The sequence below is a fragment of the Plecotus auritus genome (assembly GCF_963455305.1).
Source record: "Plecotus auritus genome assembly, chromosome: 2".
Classification (NCBI taxonomy): Eukaryota; Metazoa; Chordata; class Mammalia; order Chiroptera; family Vespertilionidae; genus Plecotus; species Plecotus auritus.
Genome location: NC_137771.1, coordinates 88,806,774 through 88,827,593, shown reverse-complemented (window position 1 = coordinate 88,827,593; position 20,820 = coordinate 88,806,774). Strand labels below are relative to the sequence as shown.

The 20,820-nt window shown below is 43.2% G+C and overlaps 1 protein-coding gene across 1 annotated transcript in view; it reads right to left on the bottom strand.

The window, feature by feature from the left end:
• Positions 1–6,089: 6,089 nt before the first annotated feature.
• MAK (male germ cell associated kinase) overlaps positions 6,090–20,820 on the bottom strand; it is a 54,485-nt gene continuing 39,754 nt past the window's right edge. Inside the window, exons 11-14 of the mRNA XM_080655207.1 lie at positions 20,470–20,618; positions 15,951–16,082; positions 11,694–11,837; positions 6,090–7,618 (exon numbers count right to left, since the gene is read on the bottom strand). Coding sequence (XP_080511333.1) covers positions 7,467–7,618; positions 11,694–11,837; positions 15,951–16,082; positions 20,470–20,618 — 577 coding nt within the window. The 3' untranslated portion in view covers positions 6,090–7,466. The remainder of the gene's footprint in view (positions 7,619–11,693; positions 11,838–15,950; positions 16,083–20,469; positions 20,619–20,820) is intronic.

The following is a 20,820-nucleotide window of genomic DNA, read 5'->3' as shown; positions in this document are numbered from 1 at the left end:
ATTGTGACAAAAAAAGTAGGTATAATTTTGATTCATTCACATCATTGATTTAAATCTATCATCTATCTATCTATCTATAGATAGACTAGTGGCCTGGTGCATGAAATTCATGCATGGGGGGGGGGTGTCCCTCAGCCCAGCCTGCACCCTCTCCAATCTTGGACCCTTTGGGGGATGTCTGTCTGCCGGTTTAGGCCTGATCCTGGGATGTCCGACTGCCGGTTTGTCGTACATCCCTCTCACAATCCAGGACCACTTGCTCCCAACTGCTCACCTGACTGCCTTCCTGATTGCCCCTAACCGCTTCTGCCTGCCAGCCTGATCACCCCATAACCACTCCCCTGCCAGCCTGATTGCCCCTAACAGCTCCCCTGCCAGCCTGATTGCTCCCAACTGCCCTCCCCTGCTGGCCTGATCACCCCCAAGGCTTTTATTGGTATAGATATGACCATCACAGAAAATTTCACTAACCCTGCTTTACAACAAGGGCTTGACGATTGAATCATTGGGGCCAGACACTAAGATCTTCTTTCTTTGAATAGTGGAGGGAATAATTATCATGTCTTTAAGTTGCCCTGAACATCAAATGAGATAATGACTTAGAAAGTATAAAAGCACCATATAAAGACAACTGTCTTTTTCATGTACTGAAAAGACAATGAAGTGGTAAAATGAAAAACACTATTTTTATTTTCCCCCTCCTTCCTTTACAGCCTTTATTTAAACTTTGAAATTTACAAAAATTTCACTCCTATTTTCATTTCTTTACATTCAATATTATTTTGTATTAGTTTCAGGTTTTATATTAGTTACAGAATAGTGGTTAGACAATCATATACTTTACAAAGTGTTCCCCGATATTTCCAGTACCCACCTGCCATCATACCATCATTACAACACTATTGACTATATTCCTTATTTAAGTGACAATAGGTTTACAGGTTCCTTCCAATCTTTCTTTTGTGTTGCTTGCCCTTCCTTTTCTTTCTCACTTCCTCCCTCATTTTCTTTATATAGTATTTCAATTGGCCCTCAAAGCTCAGCGAAAGCACTGGGACAGGCTTAATCCATTTTACAAACCAGGAAACCGAGGCCAATTCCAGTTGGCTGAGGAGTGGACTCAGCACGCAGGGAGCCCTCAGAGCCATGCTCTCCGCCCTTCCAAGGGACATCCGTGGGGCAAACAGAACAAACCTCCCAGGAGGCTTCTGAGCCTTGTTCTCAAGCACCTCTTCATCGTGGATGCTCCATATTCTTTCCTCTCCCCCTCTCCCCACCCCCATTCTTTACTGCCCCCCCTCTGGGGAGCAGGGGGTAGGTTTCGCACTCACCGTGCAGGCGCGTGCCCCCGTGGGGCGGGGCGGGAATTGGGGGCGGGCGGGCGCAGGCTTGCTTTTGGGCCAAGGTGGGAGCAGGAGTCCAGGCCTCTCAAGTGCGCAGGCTGCAGCAAGGCCCGGTTTGCGCCGGGAGCGTCACCGAACCGCCGCAGTGGGGTACCTGGCAGTGCAGCGCCCCTAAACCCCTGCCGCAGGGCTATGGGTCCGCGCCCCTCAGCGCCGGCGTCCTTCCACGCCGGCAGTCATCGCCTCTTGTTTCCCGCCGGGCCGACCCACTGCAGAACCTCACACTCCGTGGGCGAGGCAGATCCCCGCCCGCCAGCACCCTGCCCCGGCCGAGCTCCCTCCAGTGCACCCCGCCTCGGGGCCGCTCTGCGCCCCTTGGGCTGCCCGCCTCCTGGCCGGCCACTTCGCCGAAGCCGCGGCGCTCGCCCAGGAGCTGCCCCTTAGGCGGAGGCCTGTCCGCGCCTGCGGCTCCTAGGAGGCCGGCCGGCCGCTTTGCCGAAGCTCCCTCTTCCTTCAGGCGCTCTCCTCAGACCCCCGGGAGCTTGTTTCCCGCGGCCCAGCCCCTCTGTGGCTCCCTGTAGCCCCCACTCTACTCGGCTCTCACGGGCCTGTCAGGACGCAGGGCGCCCTGCCGCTGGCAGCGCGGTCCCAGGCCAAGGTGTTGGGGTGTGGGGAGCAGCTCCAGTAGTTCAGTAAACCCCAGGTAGGTGATGGGATCCCTTGCGGGCTGTGGGGGAGTCTGCCTGGGCGGGACGAAATCAGCCACACCCACCCTGTGAACAGTTGTAATGTGATGGCATACTGGACAAATTTACATATTCCTCCATTATATATGTAGATAGATATATAAATATAGATAGATATATTTATATATACAGACAGTCCTCAGGTTACATGGTTACATCGCCATCTCCCATTTATTTATAAAAAAAAAAGTTCTGTCATTTTGAGGTATGTACATATGTGCTTTATGTTTTTTATTATTTATTTACCACAAGTAAAGGTCAGGAATTGTTATCTTTTAAATTTTTTTTACTGTTTTATTTAATTACCGCTGTGTATGTGCTCCATATGAGTGACATAGGTGCTTATGGGTTCCGACTTACGGGAAAATCGCGTTAGGAGGCGCCGTAGGAACGGATCTCCGACATAACCCGAAGACCTACTGTATATATAGATATATATATAGATATCAGAGAGGAAGGGAGAGGAAGAGATAGAAACATCAATGATAGGAGAGAATCTTTGATTGGCTGCCTCCTGCATGCACCACATTGGGGATCGAGCCCACACGCAAGCTGGGTATGGGCCCTGACTGGTAATCGAACCATCACCTCTTGGTTCATAGGTCAACACTCAACCACTGAGCCACACTGGCCGGGCCTGTGTTCTTTACTAATGCTATGTCATTCTTCGTGATTACTATATCTTATGCTGTTGAGTATCTTTGTCATCATTATTCTGAACTCTGTATCTGACAAATTTCTTATCTCCATTTCAATTATTTCTTCTTCTGGAGAATTCTCTTGTTCTTTCATTTGGGGCGTGTTTTTTGTCTCCCCATTTTGGCTGCCTGTTTGGGTTTGTGTCTATATATTAGGTAGATCTGCTAACGCTTTTAATCTCTAGTGCAGGACGATGTTTCTGACTGGCCCTGAGTACCCTGTTTGGAGCTATCAGCAAGTCACAGCTTGTGGCTCCCTCTGCTGGGGCTGGGTGTCTCTGCAAGGGACCAAGATGAGCATGCACCAAGGTCTGCTTTTCCTAGCCACAGGCCCAGAGATCAGGCAAAGACTCTCTTATTTCTTATTTTATACTTTTATCTTTAATTATTTTTTTTATTACTATTTTTTTCTAATTTTGTAAGCTAACTGGTCAAATTCAGCATATTTTCAGTGTTCCTTGGTTTTTTCCGTAAGTGGATCAAGTGTATACTTTTTCTCAGATCTATTTTGGCTGAATTTGACAAGTTTAAATACAGAAGTCTATCATTGTTCATTTCTAAGGGGTGTCTTTCATTTTTTATTTTGACTTTTCTTTTGGGAAGGTTTTGATTACTTATTCAGCCTTCTTTTTTTAAAAAAATATATATTTTATTGATTTCAGAGAGGAAGGGAGAGGGAGAGAGAGAAACATCAATGATGAGAGAGAAAATTCATTGATTGGCTGCCTCCTGTATGCACCTCCCCCCCCCCCACTGGGGATCGAGCCCACAACCCCGGGGATGTGCCCTTGACCAGAATTGAACCCAGGACCCTTTGGTCCACAGACTTATGCTCTATCCACTGAGCCAAACCAGCTAGGGTTTATTCAGCCTTCTTATTCATTATTGGTCTGTTTAGATTTTCTATTTCTTTCTGATTCAGTCTTGGAAGGTGTCTAGACATGTTTCCAGGAATTTATCCATTCTGTCTAGGTTGTCTAATTTGTTGGCATCCAGTTATTCATATAAATGGCTTTCTTATTCTTCTTTTCCTTGTTTATTCCTGTTCCACTAGACCCTCGGATAATAACATATTTATTCAACACAATTATGTATGCATCCAGCTTGGAGAGCAGGGCTGACCATTCTGACGCCCTGGCTACCCTAGGCCCCTCCTCCCAGTCATGGTCCCATACCAGGGGTGGGCAAACTTTTTGACTCGAGGGCCACAATGGGTTCTTAAACTGGACCGGAGGGCCGGAACAAAAGCATGGATGGAGTGTTTGTGTGAACTAATATAAATTCAAAGTAAAGGAGCGGAGGGGAGAGCAAGAGAACCCTCCGCTCTTTTGGCTCCGTGGGCCGGATAGAACAGCCGAACGGGCCGGATCTGGCCCGAGGGCCGTAGTTTGCCCACGGCTGCTAACCTTTGCTTTTAGATTATTAGATTTCGTCTTTGCTCTTGTATATCATCTGCGTTGCTTTTCCCAATTGATAGTTCTGTCGTAATGTAATAGTGTTTGAGAAGAAAGCCTCTATACTAAGATTATCTGGGCTCAACTTCCAGCTCTGCTGTCCGCTGAGATCTCTTCATCTTCATTCCCTCCTCTGAAAAAGGAAGAAACAGTAGTTTTCTAGGTATTGTGAAATGTAAATGAGATAAAATAGTGTCTCTAATGGCCAGAAGAGATTGGGGTTGGGGGCGGGTGTGGGGTGGGGCTGTTATTTAGGGCAGGAAGGGGATCTTTTGAAATTGTTTTAAAGCCTCTTTGGCTGTGCCCTCCTCTGTGCAGGTGAGTTCCATGATCACTCTTGACTGCAGCATACTGCAGGGGAACAGTGGACTATTATCCTATCTAATAAAGAGGGAATATGCTAATTGACCATCACTCCATCACAAAGATGGCTTCACCCACAGCTGAGGCCAAGTTCCCTTAAGGAGTCTTAACGAGCAATCAGTAGGGACCTGAGGCTACAACCTCCCCCGCCCCCGTGGGGCTTGACGGGGGACCTCAGGCCTCGCCCCCTGCCCCAGCACCAGGCTGGGGGACCTCAAGCCATGACCCCCGCCCCGGCGCCAGGCCAGGGGACCCAAGGCCATGCCCCCCCCACCCGGCGGAGCTTGATGGGGGACCTCAAGGTGCGCTTCCCATCCTGGTGCTGGGCTAGGGGACCTCAGGCTGATACCCCCGCCCCAGCGCCAGGCCGGGGGACCTCAGGCTGTGCCCCCCACCAGGTGGGGCTTGACAGAGGACTTCAGGCCAAGCCCGCACCCTGGCACCATGCTGGGGGACCTCAGGCTGCACCCCCCACCCCAGCACCGGGCCAGGGGAGCTGAGGCTGCGCCCCTCTGCCTGGCGCGGCTTAACAGGGGACCTCAGGCCATGCTCCCCACCCAGCGGGGCTTGACGGGGGACCTCAAGGTGCACCCCCAGTGCTGGGTCGGGGGAACTCAGGCCATGCCCCCCTGCCCAGCGGGGCTTGACGGGGGACCTGAGGCTGTGCCCCCCTGCCAGTGGGGCTTGACGGGGGCCTGAGGCTGCGCCCCCTGCCCAGCAGGGCTTGACAAGAATGGGACTGGCTGGGTCTGGATCTAGCCCAATGGGGGGGGGGTGGCCAGGTCTGGGTCTCACACAATTTTGAGGCGCATGTGGGTGGGCGGGGACTTGACTCTGGGTCCCCCTTTTAATGTGCACGAATTTCGTGCACCAGGCCACTAGTTTAGTGATAAACAGAAATGAGATATCAAGCCAAGAAAAGACATGGAGGAAACTTAAATGTATATTAATTGAAAGAAGCCAATCTGAAAAGGCTACATAGTGCATGATTCCAACTATATGGTATTGTAGATAAAGAGAAACTATAAAGGCAAATAAAAGGATCAGTGGTTGCCAGAGGTTTGAGTTGGGGAGGGAAGGATGAATGGGTAGAGCACCAGGGGTTTTTAAGGCAGTGAAACTATTCTGTATAGTACTATAATGGTGGATACATGTCATTATACATTTTTGTCAAAACCCATAGAATATACCACACAAAGCATTCACCCTAATGTAAGCTCTGGGCTTTAGTTAATAATGTATAAATATTGATTCATTGGTTATAACAAATGTCACCCACTAATGCAAGATGTTAATAATACGGGAAATTTGAGGAGGGGTTGATGAAGGAGTATATATGGAAACTCTGTACTTCCCAATCAATTTTTTTATAAACTTAAAACTGCTAAAAAAACCCCCAACACTTTACAGTTAGCTAACTAAAACAATAAATAGGCCTCAAAATATAAGTATGAAGTTTAAAAATGTAAAGAAAAGACACTAGTTAATCATATTAATTTTAATATCTTTTAAGAGTTTAAACAGTCCCAGCAAAATAATTTTTTAGCTTTGAGACAGTAATTAAAACTGTACAAATGTATATAACCCTTACCACCAACATAAATTATTCTTTAGATTTTAATATTTTTCAACAAGGAGAGCTGAGTCTTCTGTATAAAAATACCACATTATTACTATAATGTGCCTTTGGATAATGTTCACAAGATGATACGGATTACGTTAACATTTACTACAAAGTCATAAAATACATAAAATTATTAGCAGTTGATAACATTACTCTTTTAAAAGAATATACAGTACTAATATCCAGTCCATAAAATGGCAGGTTTAAATAAAGTTGTCATAAGTTCAAAATGTCTATTTTAAAAACCAATTTAGAAATAAAACTAAGACAAAAAATGGACTAAGTGAAAGCACTGCTATAGCAGCAGCTGAATGCATTTGCTCTTTAGAGCACATGTGAGTGCTATGAGTTAGTGCTGAGTCAATGATCAGCAGTGAGAGTTTGCTTTGGGGAACCAGCTGACATCCTATCACCCTTATGTCCAATAGGAACTCAGAAACAAACATATTTTGTAAGTCTGATGAACACACATCACAGTTTTATGAACTTTCTTGATGTGAACATGGGAGAACCTTGACTTGGTTCATTTGGGAATCGTCAAGCCATTGGGTTTGATAGTTACCATGAATTCATAGCAATTGTATTGGTCAAAATTAAATAATAGGCTCTTTTCCCACGAAAATCAGATGGCATAATTTTGAAATCTCTATGTTAAAGATAAATTTATTTCTAAGAAATACATTCTGCTCAAGATTGGCATTATCTTTGCTTCTGTAATTTCAAAGTAGAAAAACAAATGATAAGTTACCATGTTCCTGCCATTGTCGAAGTGGTAGGGTAGAGCCTTGGCCAAGTAAGAACTATAGCTGGCAGCCCACAGCACTACCTAATTGCTATAAAAAAACAAAAACACAACAAACCTCTGAGGCCAAATGATGAAATATTAAGTCGTTTAGGCAAATATACAACACATGAAAACTAAACACTTCTGGAGGCATTTTCAAAAAAGCTTCTTGTACTTAGTATCTATTAATTTGTATATCAAGTACTTGATACTTTGGCAAATAGTTTATTCAATACTTTGTAAAGTCCTACCCATATATCAGTCCTACCCATATATGGGCAACAAAGCCAAGAAAATGCATTTCATTTTTAGGAAAGAAAATAGGAGATGATTTTTGCTCTTCAAAGTACCACTATTACATAGTTCTTCCAGAACTCAGTAGAAGTAGACATCTGTAGACACTTCCCAGGGTCCGAGGACTCTGGGACAATGCTATGGGGCTTCACAGCGGCTCCTACCGGTGGCCTCCATACTTGGCCACCCAGTCTGTCCTCCCATGCACTGAGGGAACTGGCTGTGCACGGTTCACAATATTTATGTTCTTGGCTGTAGGATTGTAAGTAGGTCCTGAAAATTGCCCCCGGCCAGTTGTGTTCCAGGTATATTCTGAAAGAAATCAGAATTAGAAATTAGAATTTTTATTTGATAATTAAATTCAAAATAAAGTGATCATCCTCTCATTTTGTGGGGACATTTTGAAATTATCTTTAAAAGATTAATTTGGTGGTCTCTAAGGGTTTTTTAAATATTAAAACTAGAAATTCTAATGTAGTATTTTGTTGACACCAGTTGGAATTTTCAGTGGGTTCAGAGCTATTACTCCTGGTTTACAGTTCTGATACTGCTGCTCTTTCTGACTTGAGTTGCGACTGCCCATCACGTTTAGATAGGGAACACCCAACTAAGATGACCAAGTTCAAGTTCAATGAGCAGTATGCATAGTGTTAGTGGTTTCATAAAATTGCACTGTGGTAACATCTAGGTAATCTTCAAACACAGTATGACAGAAAATGTTTTCAGAATTGTTAATCCTGTAAAGTACTGGCTTCATGCAGTTACAAATAGATTTCTTTTTAAACATTAAAATGTAGTTTTTAGAGTCAAACTTAATTTTTTATTGGCTAAGGGATGGATGATAACAGAATCCCTCTAAAAGGTGAGCCATTCCTAGGATTCCAAACCTTTCATCACAAGGTTTGTTATACATTTGGCTGAGTAAAATTTTGTGAAACTTTATATTGTTGAACATTTGTTATCTGAACAATTTGTTAAAGTTGCTTGAACATCTCAAATGACAAAGCAGTAAGTCACTTTACAGGGAACTTCAGTATCTTCAGTCCCTCCTTCACCTCCTCCTCACTTCAAACTACGAGCTAGGTAGGTGTCAGGTATTCTCTCTAAGGAGGGTTGTTTGATCTTTCCATTTGGGATTTAAATCTCTTTTCACACTGTGTGGCTGCTGTCATTTTGGATTAAACTCTGAGTCTATTTTGAAGGGAGTCTGACCATTCTGTATACCTGACATAAATAGGTATACTCTACCTGTGCGGTGTCCCTGGTTTTTCTTTATTTCACTGTAAAATTTGGAATGTAGGAGGGACTTATGGAGCATGTGGGTCCTGATGTGCTGCTAACAGTTTAAAGGGGACAAAACATTAAGTGAGGAACCACCCTGGTGACAATTACTGTCTGCTGTGTAGTCTGGTTGGGACAGAGAGTCCAAGAGCCCTCCCCTTGGTGGTCGGACAGATCATTTCATTCTACTCTTAACTCGTTTTAAAATCCTCAAAGGTGAAGCCAATAAAAGCGACCTCACAAAGGCAGGGACAAGGTATCTAGAAGGCAGTTAAATACATCCTGGTGTCCAGGCCAGCCCTTTAGTTCGGACCCCCTAACAGCATCAGTTTGTTCATTCATCGAGCTGGTACCCCCGGCAGAGGAGAGAGCGAGCTGAGGGGATGGGAGTGGAGGGAGGAGGGAAAAAGAGGCCATGAGCCCAGGTGATTCAGAGAAGGGGAAAGGGGACCCATTCTTAAGTTAACATTGGTGGGAAGTGAGGGGCTTGGGGAATGAAAATCAGACAAGCTTTTTCCCAGGTCCTGACAGCCAAAGTTGGGTCCTCAGTGCATTTGAAGGAAACTGTGTCCAGGCAGAGATTTGTAACTGTCAAAAAAGGAATCATTTTGCCAAGAAGGCAAATGCTGACATTTAGGATTCCTTTCCAAGAAGTAATAGTTTTAAGACTCAAGTACCTTTGGTCAAGAACTAGTCACTGACAAAGGAGGCCAGATCACACGACAGGGAAAGAAATGTTTTTTGTGCCTTAGCTGGACCACGCTCTGCATGGCACCCCTCCTGGCAGGGGCACAGTCAGCCCCCTAATCCTTGTTGTGCATTTACTTTAAAAACTGCACGTGTCCTATTAAGGGCATTTCACTTCCTGTACACAATGTCTGCTGGAGGAAAAGTTGGCTACCTCTAGTTAAGGATTTAATCAGTGCCACTACTATATAACTTTTAACAAGACTAAAAAAAACCCTCTAAAATGGAGATCATACAGGGTAAGGGAAAAGCAGGTTTACAGTTGTTCGTATGGAAAATAATACAAGAATAAATAATATAAGAATAAACTCTGTGCTTTTTGTACTCATGACTATAAACCTACTTTTGCCCCACCCTGTAGTACCTTCTGTAACGGAGTCATTGGGAGGGTTAAATGAGGTGATATACTAGTATAGAGCTCTTAGAGCAGGGCCCTACAGGGTGGCTCTATATGAAAGAAATCACCCCTCAAGTCTGTGTTACTGTCAAGGCAGGGGGTGAGGAGGTTTTAGCAAGTTTGTGATGAGAGATTACATGGGGAGGAAGAAAGAAATTTGACTTTTTTCTCTCTCAAAATTTGAGAGTAAGGAAGAGAAACAGCAGAAAAGGAGACTATGAGAGGAATAGTTGAGTAAACATGGTAATGACCTGTTTGTTTTCCCGGGGAAACTGTGACACAGGTGGGAGGGCTGGAGGACACAGCTTACAGAACAGTGTTTCCTAAGGATCTGCACTGACCACTTGAGAATGATTAGTATTTACTTCTTTTTGTCCCTTTCCTCCTATCACCACCTGTAGGAAAATCTGATAAGCAGAGTAAATAAAGAGATGAAAAGTTACGAGGAAGCATTTACTTTAAAAATGAAAACAGGAATATGCATGCTAATCTGACAAAATAATTCACATAAAAAGGTCTTCAGTATCCTATAAAAATATGTTTAAAATACCCATTTTCATCCTCTAAAAGCAGGTACTCAGGTAACAAAATTAATTGTAACCTTAAGACTTTCTGCTTTTACATTAAAAATTGCTACTGCCTGGCTGGTGTGGCTCAATGATTGGGCATTGACCTATGAACCAGGAGGTCACAGTTCGATTCCTGGTCAGGGCACATGCCCAGGTTGCGGGCTCAATTCCCATTAGGGGGCATGCAGGAGGCAGCTGATCAAGGATTCTCTCTCATCATAATGCTTCTATCTCTCCTTCTCCCTTTCTCTCTGAAATCAATAAAAATATATTTTAAAAAATTTGCTACTAAGCCATGGCTAATAACTCATTATAAGGCTGGCTTAAAAATTTGAGGCTTCATAAAAATTATTGCTGTATATAAGATGTTTATATATTTTGTTTCAGCAGAGAGGTAATGAGGCAGTTCTTTCCACAGCTAAGGTAACTGAGTACTGTTTAAGCAGCTGTGATAAGAAATAAAAAATTACAAAAGTTCAATGCTTTTTACAATTTTAGCTCCATTAGTGTAAACTTTTAAGATTGGCAACTCCTACTGGAGTTTTCATATGAGATCCTGGTTAGGATAGGATGTGAGAATACTTGTGGAGTCAACTTTTAAACTAAACTACAACTAGTACTAGTATCTTACCAAACTTCTGATTATCCACCTTAGTGTTTATTTTAGGTGCTTTAATGTGGATATCTACTTTAGATGACCATAATTTAGAGAAAATTTTTAGTCAAATCTGGTCAGCTCAGTACAAAATCATCACCCCAATTTCATGAGCGTCCCCTGACTGTGGCTGTCACATGCCACACCACTGCAGAGCAGGTGACCTGGGAAGTCATACACACCCTGTCACCACCCGCAAAGCGAAAGCCAGTGAAAGCTCTGCCACAGTTCAGTTCCGGGCTCCCAAATGGGACCACAGAGGATGGCCTGTTAACGGATATGTAACAGACGCTCGGCATTCATTAAGCTTCCACGCTGGGCGGGCAGCTCTGAAAAATGCATCTTCTCACGTCTCATGATGCAGCACAGCACACTCTGTGGAATCAGACAGTTTCTACCCGGGCTCCATCACTCACTAGCTGTGTGGCCTCAGGTAAATTACTTAATGTCAATTCATTCCCTGGTCTGCAAAAGATCTACCACCAGGTCCTTATGAGGGTTGCATGGTACAGCCTGTGCATCTGGCTGAGTAACCACTTAATCAGAGGGAGCTCTTATGTATTGGACTCTCAAACCACAGCTTTGGGTAAAAAACAGGACATTTTGCCAAAAACAATTAGAGCTGTTGTTAATAAAGTGAGACCAGATTAAACGTCTTCACTAGGGAAAAGTGACTGTGGGAACATTGAAAAGCTGTCTGAGCATAATCCTCACACACACACCCGAAGCCATTCTTACCTGGAGCCACTGTGCTGAGAGGCGCTAAGTGTATCCTCTGGCCAGCTGACCCCACTTCTTTCTTGAGAAAGGAAGGAGCGTATCCTGACTGACCATAAGTAGCGTAACTTCCAGGATTTCCTAGTGATATGTCATAAAGTTTCACTGTCAGAAGGTGAATATTTTAAAGCACCAGAGAGCGTAACTTTGAATACTACCCCTACTAATTCTACATTCTATCTTTGAGCATCTGCTAGATTCCAGGCACAGCACTATCCTATTCAGTCCATATAACAACCCTCTTAGATGCTTATTATTATCCATACCTGCAGCTCTTAGACTTCGCCGAAGTTCTCACAGTTGACAAATGACCAAGCTAGAATCTTAACCAGAGGCTGAGTTCCCCTGAACATACCAGGTTTTTAGGCTCCAGTTCTTAACACGGGGATGTCTCCGGCCAGAAGCCCCTTCCCTGCGGTTCCCTGTGCTCCTCTTCATTTTGTAAAATCTCTGTGACAGTGAACTATCCTCGGGTTGTTGTAGGGACTGAATGAGATGCATGCAAAGCACTGAGCACAGAATCTGTGTTCAGCAAGTGTCAGCTGTCCTCTTCCTCCTCCTCAGCACTATTAGTGAATGACCAATCGAGGGGCAGCATAGGGATGGGTTGAAAGGGGAAAATCTAAGGCAGGAGACCAATTAGGAGGGCAATGCTAGAGCTGAAAGGGGAGATTACGAAGGTCTGAACTAACGCAGTCACAGAGGGGACGGAGAGGCAACTGAGTGGGTATATGGGGTGGGAGGGGAAGAGAGAAATATAAATGTCTGACATTTTGGTGACTAAGGCCAACAATATGAGGAGAATCAGGTGTTGGGGAAGATACGGGGCCTGTGGGGTATTCAAGTCGCAGAGATAGAGCAGGTGGGAGGTTTGGAGTGACCAAGTAAGGCGGTTATGGAGCTGCGGGCATGGAGGAGTCATCTCAGAAGGACTGCAAGAGGAGCCAAGACCCAGGGTAGAACCCCAGGGAGCACTAGCATTAGGGGAAGGAAGGGGCCCGGTGGAAGGGAGAGAATAAAAAAGGCAGATGGTAAGAAGAGCAGGCTCTGAAAACTCAAGAGAACACAGCGTGTGAAGACAGGAGGAGTTACAGACTAGGTGCAGAGGTCTGGAGGGACAGAACTGCCCACCGGATCTGGCCACCAGGATAATGTGGGAGCTGCTTCAGGAGCCTGAGGATAAACTCCAGGGAGTCCTGAGGATAAACTCCAGGAAGCTGAGCAACCTGAGAATATGAGGAAAAATGAACAGAGCTGCTCTTTTAAGGAGCATAGCTGTGCTGGACAGGAGACCTGGCAGAGAAAAGGTGAGTCTGTGCTCACAGCTTTGGGGCTTCAAAGAGCTGTTCATGTGGTAGCTACCACGGGAACACGCTTTACATGGTGTGATCTGTTCACCAGTCTGGACTCCGACCTTCCATGTCCCTGACGTCTGCCACGGGGCTGTAGGTTCGCAATAAGTGTTTGCTCTTGAACCAACAAATGTCAAACAACAATGCTACTTCTCAGACCCTAAAGGATTTTACACAGTAAAATCAGTTGATACAATTTTTAACAATACTGAATTTGGCATAAGCACCGCAGTCTTACTGGACATTTATTTGCCCTCCAGTACTCATTTTAAATCACAAGTCAGTCCTTTACTTCAAAAGACTTTTTGTAAGGAAGTTCAAGGCAGTGGTCACATTTAGTAGCAACTTCAGAACATCTCTCTTGCTTTTATCCTCATCGCCAGAGCAAACACTTATTAAACACTGTTTGACAAAAATCCTAGGAATGGCTATATAATAATACCTGGGTAAATACTATTTCCTCCATTTTATAGATGGGGACACTGATGTAGGGACCCTACGTAACTCGTCCAAAATGGCAAGGCTGGTGAGTAACAGAATGATGTGTGTCAGACTCTAACAGCTACACACTGAACATCCCAGGAGGCTTCTGCCTACTGGAGGAAGAAGTTGCTCAGGAAAAATGCATACAAAATGACCTAAACAGAAGTCTTCTTAAATTATTTTGGCTTATCACGTGACGTACCTTGTGAGCTGCCAATTTTCAGGTTGGTGCCAACAGTCACTACTGTTTAAAGCAGCAACACCGACTCTCTACAAAATGCACCATCTCTATTAACCTGGGCAACCTTTTCTTTTTAATGATTGTTAATGCTTAAGAAATAAGTTTCAGAACTTTAAAAAATACAGGAATATCTATTACAAAATTAGCAAATATCTTTTTCAGTAGGCTTACTTAATTTGTACAAATTGTCATAATTTAAGAAGACAAGCATAGAGCTTCAGAGCTCCAACTACTGCAGAGAGGTGTTCCTGATGTGGAATGTGTCCCTTCTCCACCTGATCTGGCTCCGAGAGCAGGAGACCTTGCCCTTCACAATGGCCTTTTATGACAAGATTTGGGGTAAATGTTGAGAAGAAAATTGAACAAGAGGTTCAAAGAACAAGTTGCACTCATCTATAATGCCCAGAATTTACCTTGTGGGTCCTCTAATTTCTCAGGGAAGCTTTCATTGCATGATAGTTTTTCAATGGGTTTAATTATGCTTTCTTCTACAGAGAAGGCAGATGGAAAGAAAGAATAATAAGGAAAATGTTTTAAGAAAAGTAGAGAAAAATGGATTAGATGATTAATAAAAGATCCATAAAGAACCCTTACTATGAAAAAAATCTTCTCATATGTTATCATAGCTTTCATTTGATGGCAAAGTTGCAGTGCTGTCATTTGCGCTGATTTGTATTTAAGTGGTTGGTTCAGTAAGTAGTATTTTTTTTTAAAACTGAGAAAAAAATAAGTAAGTTACAGTGCTGCAATGTTGACACCTGAGCACATGTTACATGGGGAACCTGAGTCTTCAAAGTGTCTGGAAAACTATAAAATGCCCAAAGTGAATTGATGTTGTATCGGAACTACTGAATTGCTACACAGTGATCCCCAAACTTTTTGATCCAAAACCACCTACTTTTTTAAAAAAGGATTCTTTACTTATTCACACACTTTAAGCTGATATCTAAAATTTTTCACCCTAAGTTTTAGTTTCAAAAGATGTAATTTATGGCATATTATACTTATAGACATTTAAAAATAAAACTATTACATCTCTTTAAATATAACCAAAGGAGTCTAAATATCATAGTGATTTTTATGCCTATCAATACTGACTTAAGAAACACATGAACAGGTTTTATTTCTAGAGGCTGGAAATTTCATAATAATCCCTTTTCTCTCTAGAGTTTTACTTTGATTCATAACTCCCAAATTTTACCCAAATAATTATTTTAGGCTTAAGAGCCTTTAAGTTGTAAATTGAAATCTTTAAAAACTTTCTTGAAACCATAAGCATATTAAAATACTTTTTTCTGCATTAAGTTAGTAATAATGCTTTACTGCATATAATTAACAAAAAGATTAATATCTAAATTTTGATTACTACACATGAAAAGTAATTTTTGGGGAAATTAATCTATTAACTTCCCCCCAAAATTAAGAGAGAAATATGGGACCTTTTTTAAGTCTTCATGTATCCACAAATGAATACTACTTATTGCTAAAATCAGACAGCATTCAATATCAATTCTATTGTTTTTTTTTTAATTTTGGGGGATGGAAGTCCTAAAAAACTATATTGTAAACCAATAGTTGGGAACGAAAGGTGTTTTATTACAGCTTTATCACTGTAGTCTTTGAATTTATTAAAGTTATAGACCAAAAGTCATATAGTGATCTCATAAAAAGTGATTTTTACTTACCTGTGAGCTAATAACTCATTTAGGTTCTCCTTCAATTTTTTGAAAGTTAAGAATTGGAAACCACTTGACTTAACAAGGCTTTGTTCCCCAATCATGTTCTCAACACTGACACCAATACATCAAACTATCCCTTTCATAGCCACCCCAGATATTTTTACACTTTGGGGAAATAGGAAACACACCATAGTAGACAGTGAGAAGTCTTCTTTTCTTTTGTAAAGTAGGAGAACAGAAACACTTGCTCAGGCAGATTCATTTTAGGAAAGAATCCATATGGAAGTTGAGATCTGGCAAAGGATTCCCTTAAAACTATCTGTGCTCAAGCACCAGGTGGAAACCCTTTGTGTTCCCCCAAGGGTATCTTGGTTGGAAGGAGGCAGCTGCAATATATTTAAAAGTAAATATCTGCAGAAGAAAAACAATGAAAATTTATACTTTAAATGTATTCTTGCTTTACCTGCGTTACTCCTTTTGAAAGCAAGTTCTGCCCCAATGGGTCCCAATGACTTAGGAAATAATTGATTACTCCAAGTATATGGATTTATATCCTTTCCACTGGCTATCAAGGACACGTTCTTAGGATTTACACCTTAGAAGAACAAAATAGTCATTTCAAAGTTTAGAGTGTGATCATAAACTTGAAGGAAAAAATACATTATACATACAAAGATTAGAAATAACTTGGGGGAAGAGAATGGAAATAACTTTTGTTTACAGTATCACAAATACTTGCTTTTTTCTGAGTCTTAACATGATCCTAAGCCCTAATAAGCACAATCACCTGAAATCCTCACAGTTTGTTTCATAAACATATTTTCTAAAACACAATAATTAAACTTTGGATTTTTTTTTTTTTTTTTTTTTTTTTTTTTTACTAAAATGTCTGGTAAAAATTACAGTGGTACAAAAATTTTCTTCAAAAAGATATTTCCAAGTCATCACTTATTTTGAGTGTGTGCTCTGTGCCAGACCCTCAAGGACGAGAGTGTGGCTGGGAAAACAGACACATGGCCAAGAACGCTGGGAGCCTGGAAGTTCAGAATAGACATGTAAAGATTTGTCTGTGAAGCTTGCTTGTATATTAGAATAAAATCTAAACAGTTAAATTATTTCTGATTTTCTGAAATCTGAAATGTGGAGTCAACCTCAGGCTTTGGTACCAGTGATCAAAAGGTGTTATTTTAACCCACTTTTAAGAGATTGAAACCTTCTTGACTTGCTTTCTTTTTACTGACAATTAAATTGGACAAATAAGTAGGAGGCACTAGAGACATAACACAATCTAAAGCTCTGGGACACACCTGTGGCGTTTCCTTTAGCTAGCACCGTGGTCAGCAAACTCATTAGTCAACAGAGCCAAATATCAACAGTACAACGATTGAAATTTCTTTTGAGAGCCAAATGTTTTAAACTTAAACTTCTTCTAACGCCACTTCTTCAAAATAGACTCGTCCAGGCCGTGCTATTTTGTGGAAGAGCCACACTCAAGGGGCCAAAGAGCCGCATGTGGCTCGCGAGCCACGGTTTGCCGACCACTGAGCTAGCACAATAGACATCCTCACTGAGGACTGCCAACACTGCAGGAAGTTAGCAACTGTTTCCAGGTAGTCTGAGCTTTTGCTTTTCACAAAGGGAATTCCTCAGCAGGGTTTCACATTTATGAAACATATAATTGTAGCCTTGTTTTGAAGCCAGAAACAAGCCTGCTTTTCTGTACCAAGCTTCAAGATGACCTATCATCAGTTTTCTAAGGAAAACACTCCATCAGGTAAATAATTTTCCTTTCTTATAGGATGTAACTCCTTATGGATTTTGGTTTCTAACAGAACACCTACAAATAGAACTACAATAGGCTGTATTACCTGACAATAAAGAAAATACACTAGGTAGCAATTACTCATTAAAAACATTTTTACAATAAAAAAATCTTTATTCAAAAATGAAGTGCAAAACCTTTCTAAACCCTTTCCTCTTTCATTCTTTTCTCTCCTCAACTAGTGGCCCAGTGCACGAAATTCATGCACATTAAAAGGGGATTAATTAGAGGAAACAATTTAATATTGCTATTTGCCCTTTCTCTATAATAGAAGTGTCAGAAATGAAAGAAAATTAGTAAAATGTATATGAAAACCTTCTTCCTGTCAGAGTCTGGGGCACACCATGGGACCCAGAGTCAAGTCCCTGCCCACCCACATGCGCCTCAAAATCTTGTGAGACCCAGACCTGGCCGGCCCTCCCCCCCTCATTGGGATAGATCCAGACCTGGATAGCCCCTCCCTGTCAAGCCCCGCCAGGCAGGGAACATAGCCTCAGGTCCCCTGGCCCAGCGCCAGGACAGGGGGTATGGCCTGAGGTCCCCCAGCCCAGACCAAGGTGGGGGGGTGTGCCTTGAGGTCCCTGTCAAGCCCCACCAGGTGTGGGACATGGCCTGAGATCCCCTGTCAAGCCCCACTGGGTGGGGGGCGTGGCCTGAGGTCCCCCGTCAAGGAATGCCAGGTGGGGGGGGGGGCGGCGGGGGCGGTGGGGGCACAGCCTCAGGTCCCCTGGCCCGGCACCGGGAGGGGGGAACAGCCTCAGGTCCCCTGTCAAGCCCCATTGGCAGGGGGTTGCAGCCTCAGGTCCCCCCTGGGCGGGGGGCATGGCCTGAGTTCCCCTGACCCAGCACTGGGGGTGCACCTTGAGGTCCCCTGTCAAGCCCCGCCAGGCAGGGGGGCGCAGCCTCAGGTCCCCTGGCTCGGTGCTGGGACAGGGGGTGCAGCCTGAAGTCCCCTGTCAAGCCCCACCTGGTGGGGAGTGTGGCCTGAGGTCCCCCAGCCTGGTGCTGGGGCCAGGGAGCAGCCTGAGGTCCCCTAGCCCAGCACCAGGACAGGAAGCGCACCTTGAGGTCCCCCGTCAAGCCCCACTGGGTGGGGGACGTGGCCTGAGGTCCTCTGTCAAGCCCTGCCAGGTGGGGGGCATGGCCTGAGGTCCCCCAGCCTGGCGCTGGGGCAGGGGGAGCAGCCTGAGGTCCCTTAGCATAGCACCAGGACGGGAAGCGCACCTTGAGGTCCCCTATCAAGCCCTGCTGGGTGTGGAAGGCGGCCTGAGATCCCCTGTCAAGCCCTGCTGGCCTGAGGTCCCATGTCAAGCTCCACGAGGGCGGGGGAGGGCATAGCCTCAGGTCCCTGCTGATTGCTTGTTAAGGCTCCTTATGGGAACTTGGCCTCAGCTGTGGGTGCAGCCATCTTTGTGACAGAGTGATGGTTAATTAGCATATTCCCTCTTTATTAGATAAGATTATTGACAACAGGAGTGGGTCCTTATTGGATTCCTAGAACTGAAATTTATATTGTTGCCTAAAAGGTAAACAGAAAAATACGTTACGCATCAATCTCTTGCTACCAGTCTAGTCTCAACCTCTTCTCTCATCTTCCTTACCCTTCCCAAACAAGCTTCTGGGAAGTAAAGACGTGGCTTACTTCTGGAGGCTGCGGTGTGGAAAGTGAACCTTCCTTAGATGAACCCAGTGGCCTGCTTATTACATTCAGAAAGCTGTAAATGACTATGCCCATGACAGCACAAAAGAAAAAGACCATCTCCTCCTCCTGCTGGACTAAAGATGTATCTGTATAGATAAACAGTGATTTAAAAATCGATTCCCTTTAGACTTAATTGAATTTTAAACTTTTAAAAGTGGATTTTGAAGAGAAAATTCTACAACATAAACTCCCCACCATCTTTCTAGATCTTTTCCCTAAGCTCCAGATTAATACACCCAATTGTCTATTAGATACATCAACTCAGATGTATAATAGGCATCCCAACCTTAACTCCTGATTCTCTACTTCCACACTCCAGTCCTCTCTTAATCTTCCCTTTCTCAGTTAAAGTCACCACCATCCAACCAGTTGCCAAGTCAAAAACCCAGAAGCCAACACTAACTCCTTCCATTCTTTACCATTAACCATGCTAATCTATCAGCAAGTCCTATCAGTTCCACTACTGAAATACATCTAGATTTTACCCAGTTCTTTATCTGCCTTTACAACTATGGAACACACCATTATCCTCTCTATCCAGACATATACAATGGCTTCTTGACCAATCTCCTTGCATGTCTTGAGCCTCTAGCACAGTGGTTCCCAACCTTTTTCGGCCATGCCCCACCCAAGCATCTCTAAAATCCTGATGCGGCCCCCCCGCCACGTTGTGACATATAATTCTTATTATTAAAAAAGTAAACTCCTATTCATGTGGAGGAAGCCTAAAAGGCCATTAACTTGGTCTAAACAAGCTTCCAAAAGAACATGGCGTCCATGAAAGAGAAAAATAAAAGAACAAAAGGACAGTTGAAAATCACTAAGAAATTGTTAAAAAAATATGAAGTGATATGAAAAAATAGCAAATAAAGTTTCAAAACATGTAACAGAGAATTGAAATGTATAAATATGTCACAATATGTATTTATATACTCTATATGAAGCCCCTAGAACCATAAGAAACACAAAAAATTCACTGTTAATAACTCATTCTTGAATTGCCCCCCTTAAAAATCAAATTGCCCCCCTGTGGGAACCACTGCTCTAGCATGTTATACTCAGTAGCCCAAATGATCTTTCAAAAGCATAAATCAGATCATTAGGGAAACAGTATAAACATTCTACATTTTCTAAAAAGCTGTAATGGGGGTGTAAGCATTGTTTTAATAAAATGTAGCATTTCCTAACTTAACGGCCTAGCTTTGCTGGGGGAAGGGTGCTATTTTCTTGAGTCATATTCTTCATCTTGAGTTTTGTCTGCTAGGCACTTCTAGGGCAGTCTTCACAGAGGCAGGAGGCCCAGAAAAGCACTTGGTAACAAGTACTGACAAGGCTGAGCCAGCAAAGAGCATGTGATTGTATTATTTCACGGGTGCCCTTTCTACAAGATTCTAAGACAAGTGAGCCTGACTTATCTATATTGTTGTTAGCAGTAAACATTTTATTTTCTCCACTTACCTGGAAGGTACCTTGATTGTTTTAAGTAGTACTGTTTAGCTGTTGAAGCCGTTGATAATTTGGAATCAGATTTTAGGGAAAGAGCAGCAGGTAAGCTCTTGTTTTCCACTGCTGAGTGGTTGGAGCCTGAGGGTACTGACTCTGGAAGCCTTGAAAATTAAAAAAAGGCAGCATTACAGAGTGAAGAGTGAGAAGATGACACTATTTCTCACCCAGCCTTTGCACACCTTTTCAATACTGTCAAGGTGACCTCACAAATGGTTTCCATCAGTCTTTTTGCTGGTAGGAACACTAACTGACAACCTTTACCCCCAATAAATATAGGAAGTGCATAGAATCATTTCTAATACT